Source organism: Sardina pilchardus, chromosome 8 (genome assembly GCF_963854185.1).
Source record: "Sardina pilchardus chromosome 8, fSarPil1.1, whole genome shotgun sequence".
Taxonomy (NCBI): Eukaryota; Metazoa; Chordata; class Actinopteri; order Clupeiformes; family Clupeidae; genus Sardina; species Sardina pilchardus.
Genome location: NC_085001.1, coordinates 14,595,860 through 14,608,381, shown reverse-complemented (window position 1 = coordinate 14,608,381; position 12,522 = coordinate 14,595,860). Strand labels below are relative to the sequence as shown.

General features: G+C 44.2%; 1 protein-coding gene across 1 annotated transcript in view; it reads right to left on the bottom strand.

Annotated features, from left to right (window-relative positions):
* The window catches only part of msh3 (mutS homolog 3 (E. coli)), a 66,716-nt gene that overhangs the window by 50,132 nt on the left and 4,062 nt on the right, over positions 1 to 12,522 (bottom strand). The window contains 3 exon segments of the mRNA XM_062542878.1: positions 167 to 251; positions 910 to 1,015; positions 3,650 to 3,780. Of these exon segments, the coding sequence (XP_062398862.1) occupies positions 167 to 251; positions 910 to 1,015; positions 3,650 to 3,780 (322 nt within the window).

Genomic DNA, 12,522 nt, shown 5'->3' with positions numbered 1-12,522 from the left:
GTACGGAAAACAATCAGAGATGCATTCACACACACAACACAGCAAGTCCCTCCAGAAACGAATCATTGTCACAGTTGGAACTTTGACAAAGGAAGAAAAGATAGACAAAAAAAACCATGGGCGCTTCTGGGCCACCATAGGAGATGAGAGGACCTCTCCTAACTACCTGGTTGCTGAGCACCTCCAGATTCTTGAGGGTGGTGGCATTGAGGACCATGCCTTCCGTCTCAGATGAAAGGCGTTTGAAGGATCTGGAAAATAACGTAATAAAGTGAGCAGCCTGAAAGACCTCAATTATATGACAATGAAATGAGCTATAAAAGACTTGTGCAATGCACAGACAGTAGGGGAAGTGAGGGTTGGAGAGCCTTATATGTAGATTGTGTGGAGGTCCTCAATAATATATGCGCTGGAACAAAGGTAAATTATCCTCAGACAAGGGCAGTTTCTCGAGAACTGATGAGGCATACATAATTAAAAGCAATTAGAGAGCCTAGCAAATTAGACACAGTTATTATCTTCAAACAGCGTCTTTAATCAAAAGTTAATTATGACTACTTTCACCAAGACAGCATTGAGTGTTAGAATGCTAATCAAAGCTGGATTTGTGACACCGACATCATACAAATAAACACGAAGGCGTGTAAAAGCCCCTCAGGCAGAAGTAAGGAACATCTCTCCTGCAGGCACAATCATCAGCACATCAGCAGCAATCCCATGGCAATGCTGACTCAACCCCTCAACAGACCTTACATGACAGTGGAGGGGGATGGAGAAACCGTTAGAATAAGCTGTGAGAAAAAAGCTAAATGTTCCCTGCCATTTAAGGATGGGTCCTGTGATGAATGCAAATAGCCAGTTAAGGGATGTGATGAGGGTGGGGAGGAGGGGACAGAGGGGGTGCCACACCTGCTGCAGAGCAGGACTCGCTCCAGCTTAAACTCAGTCAGGTACTGGATGATCGGACCAAGGCAGCAGATGATGGGTCGCTCCAGGTCGTAATATGAGTAAACTCCTGGGTAATGACAAATAAAACATGAGCAACATTAAACAAACAAACAAACAAACAAACAGAAAGAGAGAGAGAGAGAGAGAGAGAGAGAGAGAAAGAGTGAGAGAGAGAGAGCATGAAAGCAAATTAGTCACAGTGATTCACTATGTACGTCAGTACTATGATGCTATAAAAAAGACAAGACAATGGCACTAAACGTAAATAAAGTAGCAATAAAAGGGGACAGCGACCCAACACGCGGCGAAGTCCTTGCATTATGTTTCCCAGAGCGAACGCTGGGCGCCTGTCCTCCACCGGAAAGTTATGACAAAGACACAAAAAAACGATTCCTTCACCATTCTCTGACGCAAAAGCGGCAACCAGTGGCAACACTGACTACACATCGACACGCCGGCTGCCAGAGGATCGCACACGTAATGGTGCCAAGGGCAGGTGTCGAGCGCAAAGCGTGCGCAGCCACACCAACATTTAATTATCTGAATTAACACCAGAACCTAAATAGTAGCACACCTCTGGAAAATGTCAGCGCTGAGCTACGTCACTGTCAAGAAACAGAACAATGACTTCCTGCGTGACTATGTGGCAATTAGCAGGAGCATAGGGAGGAATAAGTTAATTAATTACCGTAGTTGCCTTCATGAATGCAGCTAGTCTACTCTACTCAGGCAAGTTCACAACACTACAGCGTTACCTGGAATATACAGATACAGATAATAAAACAAACTGCGCTCACTTGCACTTGCATGGAAGACGTTGACAAGTGGTTAAATAACAGATTAGACTTGGGAGAGTTTATGATGCTAAAAATATTACCAAAATGTCTCTGCTTCTTCCAATGTACTGTAACCCCTTATTATTGATAAAAAAGCATACTTTAAATCCTTGATGAGGCAATCATCTCTATTATATGGGGTGGAAAGACTCACTTAGTGGAGGGCGTTCTTTGCCCAGTTTTATGTATTATTACTGGGCAGCTAACATTCAGGCGTTTTTGTTTTGGGTGCATGCATGCCCCCAAACACTGTGTTGCCAACTTGAGACTAGGTCACGTGTGTCACCTTCTCTCTTCTGCTCTCTTATCTGCTTCCACCCCCTCACCTCGCTCTTGTTACAGACAGCCCAGTTGTCTGTGCCACTCCTAAAAAAATATGGCACCAACTTGGGGTGGCATTGAGGTCAGGCTAGGGGAGCAGCCATTCTTAACATCAAGTCTCCCATCGAGCCAAGAATGCTTCAAGTCATTTTCCATCAAGTTCTGTCTTTACTCTTATGCCCATCTGCAATGATCATCTTTTTCCACCATCCCTGTTAGACCCTGTCTTTCACCTTTGGGAGACAAATGGCACAGAGTCTCAGTTCCCAATTCATTGGCAATGTTTTTGACAACTTCTCAGACTTATCCACCTCTCGCACCGTATCCCCAACTCACCTATTCAGGTACTTTGTCTCAAACACTTCCCCCGAGTTCCCCTCCCTATCCCCAAAACAGCCCTAAGAAGACCTGTTTCAACACAAAACTCTGTTCTCTTATTTCAATAATATAGCATTTCTGTTTGTCATTCTACAAGCAGACTGTGTCGGCTGTCAGAGAGATAATTTATTTTCAATTATTTCAAGTGTGAAGATAATCCCTGCCATATTTGCTCTTTGCCACAAACTTGAAGATTATTGGAATACTACTTTCAAAACTCTCTCAAACATTCTTAAAGCCCAGTTGGAGCCATGCTGTCTAATTGGCCATTGACCCATATCTACAATACATTTACAGTATATTCTACTTTGAATGGCTTTGTTTTATATAGGCTATTTATTTATGCATCCTGTTTTTTGCTTTTTGGTTTATTAACATATGATCTGAGTCCTGTTCTGCCTTTACCTGTGCTGTCTGTTTGTCTATTTATCCATTCACACTTAATGTATGATAATTGTGTGTACATGTGTACTGTATTACCTGTCTTGGGGTGAGGGGTCGGGGGGTATTGTAGTCATACCTAAGCTGATCTAAGGGTTTCAATTTTATTGTGTCTGAGCTTCTGTAAATTATAATTTTTTATCATATACAGATTTACTTCCCACGTCAGACAGAAAACTACTTCACAGGGAGGCTGAAGTTTACTGGTTTTAGAAGATAACAGAGAGCCCCGTTTTCTGTAAGTTAGGTCCAGCCATGACGCACGGTCTGCCCCATCAAACACCGTGGAAAGGACAGGGCTGTATTGATCAGGCCGTCCATCCCCGGAAGAAATGATTTTTCAATTACACAGCACAAGCCCACACACACTGACCCCTGTCAGGCCAGACAAATCACATCACAGCAGCATGCAGCAGCTGCCACAGCGTCCAGCAGCACACACATGCACATACAGTACACACACACAAACACACACACAGACACATGCACACACATACACGCACACATGCACACACGCACACGCACGCACGCACGCACGCACGCACGCACGCACGCACGCACGCACGCACGCACGCACGCACGCACGCACGCACAAACACAGACACACAAACACACACACACAAACACACACACACAAACACACACACGCACACACACACACGCACACACACACACACACACACACAGAGCAATGAAGAGAAGAGGCCCATTCAGGCTAAGAGTACCCTTTTCTTTCCCATCCTGGCTTTGATGAGATGGGTCCGAGTAAAAGTCCTTCACCGTGTTCATGGCCGCGCCATACTCAAACTGGAAGCTCTCGCGTCGCTCCACACGAAGCCGGTCATCCTCCTGCACGCTGGAAAAGAGATGGAGGGAGGGGGGGCATAGAGGTCAGGCAAAGGGATTAGTAGAGGTCAACATAAATTACTGAAATAGCCTACGGCCATTCTTTGCGTTAAAAATTCCCCATTAAGCCAAGAATGCTCTTAGTTATTACCCTTGAGTAAAGGAGAAATACAAGTCCACTCTTAAGTCCTCCAAGGAGAGGCAGAACTAATTGTTTTTTTCCGCAACAAACAGAACAGTCCAAACAGTCAAAGTGCTCCTCCGCTGAACAGAGACTGACAGATTCGAAAGGTAGGAATGAACAGAATGCCTCAAACGACAGTACATGCGGTACTAGGTGATATTTCCAAACATGGACATATCTGCAGTATCTATCTATCTACCTATCTATCATTCATATATATTTATCTATTTATCTATATATATATATATATATATTAGCATTTATTGCTCTAAGGAGCCAAACAACATTTGTTCCCCACACATAGTGATATTCACAGTGAATAATAGATACACAGGATGCACTCCGACAATACACACACCAGGAAGGACAGACTGAGAAAGAGTGGGAGTGAGTGAGTGAGAGAGAGATAGAGAGAGAAAGAGAGAGAGAACATGAGGGAGAGGAAACATGAGAAACACATTTCCACCTCTCCGCTACCATCATCATTCCATTCACTCGCACTCCTCCCCTCCATTCAGCCCCACAGCACTTTCAAGGACTCCGGCTCTCTTTGTGGCCTCTGTGCTGTTGCCAGGGTGACGGCGGCGAGCACATGGCTTCAGCGAGAGTGCCGCAACATCCTTTCTCTTCAGCCGTCAGCCAGTCAGTCAGTAAGTCAGACGCACACAATGTGTACAAACACACACACACGCACCCAAAACACGTTTTGGAAATAGGAAATGCTTCCTCCAGTGAGTCAAAATTCAGAGAGATTATTCAAAGCCCTGTAATAAACAAATAAAGTTCACAACATACAAAACGGAAACGAGTCTTACTGCGCTACGGCGTGCTGCATTTTTAGAATACGATTTGGTTTGTCCTGAAATTATTTTGCAATTCCAACCTGAGAATGCGATAACCCCTAAAGACCTCAACAACTCGCTCGCCAACGACCATGAATAATATTCAAACAAATCAAACATAATGAATTCCCTCCACTGCCACTAGCCCAGGCCAGGCGCCAGTACAATTGTAAATGTCAACCACATACTGGAGTTCACAGTTGTTTTCTAAAAGAAATCACATGAGCAACGTATTCAAATTCAGAATGATTAAGCAGTAGACAGTCCCTGTAGACAGACACAGTGCAACATCATGGCAAGACGTGCTCATAATGACTGATATTTTTTACTGTTGCAAAGGTATCAGTAAAGAAACAATGGTTCCCAACAGGCTTTCCCTACCCCAACCATAATATGGTTACCATACCATACCGCCTCAGGGGCGGGAAGAAAGGTCATTTCTATCAGCAGACTGATGTGGCTAATAAAACTGCACTGCAGGCGAGGGAGCCAATCAATACATAAAGACATTAGATGACCGTTTTCACAGGTCACAGAGGAGCGTTCTGAGATGGCAAGGTGTCAGAGTGATATAGGGGGCTCCAAGCCTTGGAGACTGCAACAGGTAGGCTAGATGGAGCTGGACTCAAGCTTCTTAACCTTCACGGGAAACAGAAGTGTAAACCAATGTCAACAAATTTGCTGCTGGTCAGTCGATTTTAAAAGATTATTTTTTTACAAATAATACTCATTGATTATTATTGATCATTGATTGATTTGGATTTCATGGATAGCATGAAGTCCCCCCCACACACACACACACCTCACTTATGGGAAGGGTTTGCCGTTGTCGGCAGGGGCGTAGCCTCCATAACCCTCGCAGGGTCTCATTAGAAGGGAGTTAAGCGACCGCAGAATCCCATGTAGAGCAGATCCCTCCCCAAGAGGCAGACAAAAGCCCTTCATCTGAGATACCACAGGTTTACAAGCATATTCCTCGACCAGTAGTTTGTGTATTAGTATTTTAGACTGTATTTTGTGCAGAGTGTAATCCCTCCAGTCTCAATATGTCTAGACAATATTTGATCACTGGAAACACTTTGGCTTCTAGGTGACTTCTTGGCTTGTTGGCATCACAACATCACAAGACACCATGAAGGCACAAATGTACACAAACATTTAATTAATTTGAGGAATCTTCCAACTATACAGAACATACGGCTGGAGGAGAATTTGGATACAGGCTTCCATTTCATGAGTATCCAGAACTCCAGTTTCCAGAGCAGAAATGCACCAAGCCATCCTCACACTCTTTGAAACCAAAAATCTATGTGCCGCAAGTCCCTTCAATCAAAAAAAGCTACAGCTCTACCTGTACACACACACACACACACACACACCCTTTTATGATCATACAATGTCTTGAAGAGAAAAACAACAAACCCCCTCCAGCCCAGCAGACAGACCCCCTCATGTTACGTTCCCTCCGAGAGAGAAAAACAACTCTCAATCTGCTCTGCTGAGAATTTCTCCCCCTGCTGACGTCATACTGTTACGCCACAGAGTCACACGGTGTGAACTGCAGCACCCTGTCAGCGTGCACCTGGGAGAGAAGCACTCCAAGACACCAGCATGGTTCACTGGACTCCTGAGGTGATGGTACAGCGTACAGAATTAAAAATAATAAATAATAAATAAAATATAAAAAAATAAAAAACCAGACCCAGTGAGATAATTGGAGTGCCCTTTTTAAAACGGTTAACAGGATTCAAATGGCTGTGCTATGATTTGCAGATGCAATATGGAAGGACCTGAAGCAGTGCCCTTTCCAAAGCCATTCAAGGGTTAAATTAAAACAGAATGCTCTAGTTAAGTATGGTAAAGATACACAGCAACAGGAGGCAACACAACCCTCTCAGATGCCTGGTACTCATCAGAGGACAGAACAAAAAAAAAAAAGTACAGTGCTCAAGATCCACAATTCCCCTGCCAGAAAAGGGAAAATAAGGGTTAGTGATTAGGCAAAAACGCTTGCAAGATCTGGCTTGATTTTGTACACTGGAGAATGAGAGATGAAACAATAAGGACAGGATCATCAGAAAGGGGACAACATAAGACAAGCAGGGGCGTACATAATTCCTCAGCCATGGTGAGATAGAGAGAGAGAGAGAGTGAGAGGGTGTGTGTATGTGTGTGTGTGTGTGAGTGTGAGTGTGTGAGAGAGAGAGAGGTTGTGTGGTGTGAGTCTGTGAGAAAGAGAGAGAGAGAGTTTGTGTGCGTGTGTGTGTGTTGGAAGAGAGAGAGAGCGAGAGAGAGAGAGAGAGAGAGAGATTGAGAGAAAGTGAGGGAGCGCTAAAGAGGGAGAGATTGAAAGAGAGAGCGGGAGAGTGAAAGCGAGCGACATCGCTCATCCCCCTGTGCTAATCGAATCCCCTCCTCATCACTCATCTCACGGCGCTGGGAGATGATGGCAAATTAGCAGGCCTTCCCCCTTCTCCAGCTCCCACAAATCAGAACAGCTACGCCTAATTAGGCCCCTCCGTCTCCCTCTGAGCATCGGATCCAACACACACACACACACACAGGTACTCGCGCTCACACACACACATACTGTACAGACAGACATACACCACTCCATTCTCTCTCACACACGCACACACACACACACACAGGTTCTCGCACTCACATACACACATACATACACCACTCCATTCTCTCTCACACACGCACGTGCACGCAGACGCACACGCACGCACACACACACACATTCCATTCTCTCTCACGCACGCACACATATGCACACACACACACAAGGGTTAGCAAAAACACAGTCATCATCTCAATCAAACTAGATGACTTGAGAAACTTTTTAGCTAACTTACTTTGGAAGCTCACATACAGTGTGGTGTTGACATTATTATCATACGTTAATAATCGAAGAGTGCTAGGCAGAGGTTAAAGAGTTAATTGAGAAGATGGAACCAAAGACATATCATAACATCTGAGAAGACCGACTGGGACTTCACTTCTGCACAGAGCAAGGTAGCAAAGCAATCAAGCAGCTTTGTACTGAAGAAACGATAAAAACAAAACAAGTTGAGACCTCATGGATATAATTAGCTCAAGGAATACTTCACTAAAAAGTGCTCTGGTCAGAGCAAATCTCCAAAGCAATCAGGTCTATAAATACATGGAGCCAGGTTAGTATACTATAAACACAGGCAAAACAGGAGTCAACTAGATACCCTATGAATAAATGAACAATTTAAAGGTAAGATCAGCAATTGCGTATGAAGCCATGTTTGTTTATGTTTACTGTATGTTTATATCTAGATTTCTGAAGATTTTTCCAAAGTAAAAGTGTCATTATATTTTAACCAAGGACCAAACAGAACATGCCAGAGAGGTAGCTCACCCCTTCAGTATTCCTAGAATCTCCACTTGTTTTTGTTCAGGGGACAGGCTGCGCCCAATTAGTGTTCACTTTTCAGAACGTGGGCTGCCTAAAGAGATAGGGTTTTTTAAAAGTGTATTCACAGAATGGGCAGCCAGCAGATCGTGAGATGTTTCAAGCCCATGACAAAAAAATGTCATGGGCTTGAAATTGCATACAATCGCTGACTGCACCTTTAAGTAAGGAAAGGTAAAGCTTTACCTCAATGCAGGAGTTAAAAAGAGCAATATAAGCAAAATCTGGTGATGTGAATATCAGATAGATACAGTACATGAGGAAATGTTCTTTAAGCTCTCAATAGTCAAGACGCAATGTTCAAAACACTGTAAAGCAAGGAAAACCCAACAATGCATTTTAATAACTACATTAGCTAGCTTAAACAAGTCGGCAATTCTCACGTTGCTAGGCGACGCCGTGGCGCTGCTCTTGTGGCGACCGGCTGTGCTGGCATAGTGTTTTTTGTTGTATTGTTTGTGTTGTCGGTGTTTTTGACGTTTTTGTGTTCCTGCATCGTCTTCCTCTTTGTTTTTGGGTCATGCCGATATGAGATGTGCTGCTGCTCTTGGTCTCAGTGGGACACGGCAGACTTTTTGGAGTTGCATAGTGACGAGTGGGGGACGCCACTTTTGTTTTTCGTTGGATTCCATCGGGCTATAGGCTACCGCAACTTCTAAAGGCTGGTTTGGTTCCATCCGCCATGGGATCTTCCAGATGACGACCGACCTGTCGGATACACGAGTTTCTACTGGGTCGAAGAGACCTGCACGGTTGTTTGCGGCGTTCGTGCATGGGCCTGTGGAGTGGCCTATTCAGTCGGAGCTATCCTGGGCTGACGGTCGCGGAGGACGAGGGAGGCGAGGCTTCAGCGCTCCGTTGGGGCTGGATACGGATGCAGCGCTGGAGAGGCACACGGAGGACGAATCTGCCTTCATGTCAACAACTGCTGGTGCTCTACAGCCGTCATAGCCTACGAGAGATGGACCCCTCCTCCTCCCTCTCCTGGGACTAGGGGACTGGACCCACACATAGGCCTACACACACACCCTTGTTTGTCCTGTTCTCCCCTTGTCTTGTCTTGTCTTGTTTGTCTTATATGTTGTGCGTCTTATGTGTCGCTATGCCTGCATGGAGAAATTGCCCCTCGGGGATAAATAAAGTTTTTTGAATTGAATTGAATTGAATTGTTTAAGCTAGCTAATGTAGTTATTAAAATACATTGTTGGGTTTTCCTTGCTTTACAGTGTTTTGAACATTGTGTCTACTACAAAACCACAGGCTCCATCACTTTTTACCGAGGAAACTACCCCTTGGAGAAATGTTGTAACCTGAACTGCTGTTCAAAAGCCAGGTCACACTTTTAATTAAATGAGCTTAAAGACCCCCAGCGGCACAGCTCCAAAAAAAGCGAGTTCAGTTCCCACATTAACCTTCTCTCCGAGCGGCGCCGATGTCCAACTCGAGTCCGGCTCAAATTGATCTTCAGCTCTCGCGGCCCTACATGTCGAGCTGCTCTTTCAAGCTCTGCTCTGTGAGTGCGGCGTCCTCCGGGGAAATCTAGAGACAATAACCCTGTCTAGGCCTCTCTCTCTCTCAGAGGTAACCCTGAGCACAAACACAGAGAGAAAACTTCTCACAAACTGAGATGTCAACCCAGTTCACTCCATGTGCTAGAGAAGAGGGAGTTGTGTGTGTGTGTGATGGTGGGACACACATACACACACACACACAATTCTGGCTTCAGCATTCTACAGACTGAAGTGGCTGAGGCCTTAGACTTGTGAAGTGCCTTACTCCTAATCAATTTTGCACAGGAATTAGTAGGCATGAACAAACAGCAAACAGATACAATCAAACAAATGTGGTGTTCTCCCAAGCAGTAACCTACAGAGTCTCTGATCTCTTAATCACAGCAGCAGAAGACACACTCATGTCAAGGCTGTTTGGTTTACTAGTTCAGCTATTATCCAACCGTCAACAGAATACAAGAGACCTGTGAGTGAGGAACAGCTATCTGCAAATAAATATGTGTTGATCATAGCATACGAGAGGGTCTCTGACTGAGGAGAGCGATGGAGCACTGTTCTGTTCCAACAATGGCTATTCATTTTTCTTTTGTTCTTTTGGGGTGACCTTTTTTTGCAGTGTGTGTAATCCCCAGCTAGTGGCCAGACAGATCTAGTGCATCATCTCACTCCATGACACAGCAAGGGTGTGACCAGGGCGTTTCATAAAACACGAATCATATCGTATGGTTAATGTACACAAACATGCTGTTACTAAATATTCAAATCAAAAGACAAGAAAAGAAAATGGAACAATTCTCGCTGGTCTTTTCATGACAGAACACTGACAGGTGAATGTTTACGGTACTAGGAGTTAGTGTTTACTTAACTAAGAGTCATCTTAAGGAAGAATCTTCAATTATGCATTGATTTCTGTTTTTGTCAATGGTCTTATTATGGTCGCTGCTGTTGAAACAGACAGGTGCAGGAAGTGTAGGGGTGTAGGTAAATGTATTAAACATGCACTCACATATTACATGTAGGTTTGGGTAAAGCCTGGGCAGCCTGATCTGCCTGCGGTTTGGATTTCGCCCTACAGTTCAGGCTGGACACCTGCACATTTACCTCTCCTGCTTCCTCCAGGCACAAACTGGCTTGACCACCGGGTGCACCCAAATCGTTGGGCTGATTGGATGAGGAACTATCCAAGCGTACATGCCGCTTGTGCAGTAGAAATAAAGCACAGACTCCCCAGACTAATGCTCAATCTTAAACGATTGAGCTTAGTATGGTGATAGCCAGACTACTGACATCATCTACCATTGTAGTTTAAAAAGTTGATCGGTTGATGAAATTTCCCAAATCTCTCTGATGAGGGAGCAGCCATACCAAGTGATGGCTAAGCCCAAAACTTCAACACAACCTTGTTACATCCAGTCTGATTCACATGCTGTTTAGACTTTAGAAGCACCATAAAGTACATTTTTAGACTGAACACATTGCTGAAAGAAGTCAATTCATAACAAAAGCGTTGCTTGAGACTTAAAAATGCTCTCAAATCCATGACAAACCACTCAAACAACCCGTCACCGAGGCCTGGTGCCAGTTTTTTCAACAGCCGCGCAATTGAAGTGTCAGTGCGTCGTCAACTTCCACCCTGCCACTTTTGGAGGTGTGATGGCACCTCTGATTTGGAAGGCACAGAGCACCCAGCAGAGTGCCACTCTCGCGCCGGAGTCAAGTCAAACCCCTGCCACGCATCGCAATAACGGTCCTTGGCGCGCAACACAATGAGTGCTGATTATGCAAAGCCACTGTTCGACGGGGGAGTGCCATTAATGCATAATGAGCACACATCTGCTAGAGGAGAGCGAACCACGGTAAATCAAACGGCGCTTCTGGGACGGCTGTTGCGGCCAGGGAGGAATGATGTCCAAGACGGCGATTTCCTCGACATTTCATTTGCATTTCTAATTAGAATCAGGGGACTCGGGGAAACAATGCAATATTCGGGAAAACACTGAGGCAAGCCTTTGCTAGAATCCTAGGGGACTCTGAATATGGTCTCTCTTTTTTTGCTCCAAGTTTGAAAACCATCTGATTCCCTCCCGACACAAACCCTGTTTCACTTTTAGCCGAGAATCATTTCAGTCACGCATGTCAAACATTTACAATAAACATAAACAATATCTGAACAAAAATCAAGCTAATAGAAATGTATTATGCATCAGCTATATGCTTACATACACATAATAAAATAACCTTGACTGAACATATTTGTAAGCTGTTACTGACACCCAGTGGTGAAAAACTGACATGAACAGTACAACAGTACTGATTAGCTGGAATAGTGCAATCAGAGCCTCCAGATTTGTTTCCCATTTCCAGAGCAGTACACAACTATATGTTTTTTTTTTTAAATACATACACTGTATTTACAGCTAGAAGAACATGAGGAAAGTGTGTATTTTCTTTTTAAGTATTTCCATCAAGAGTGCACTTTTAAAGTCTGTACACCTCTAATCAATATACTTGGCACCTGGATAGGCCTATGAAATTAAAAACAATCACATTTTCAGATTATCTAACTTCTAGGTTTGTGAACCGTTACTTCTACTGATGTTTTTGAATATTTTGATATCAAACATAAATTTTTTAAAAGTTCACCTAGAGAAATAACACATAATTTTGACCACAACTAAGACATGGGGCGGCAGTGGCTCAGGAGGTAGAGGAATCGTCCAGTAACTGGTAAATAGCTGGTTCGAGCCCTTTTTAACCCTGTTCTTTG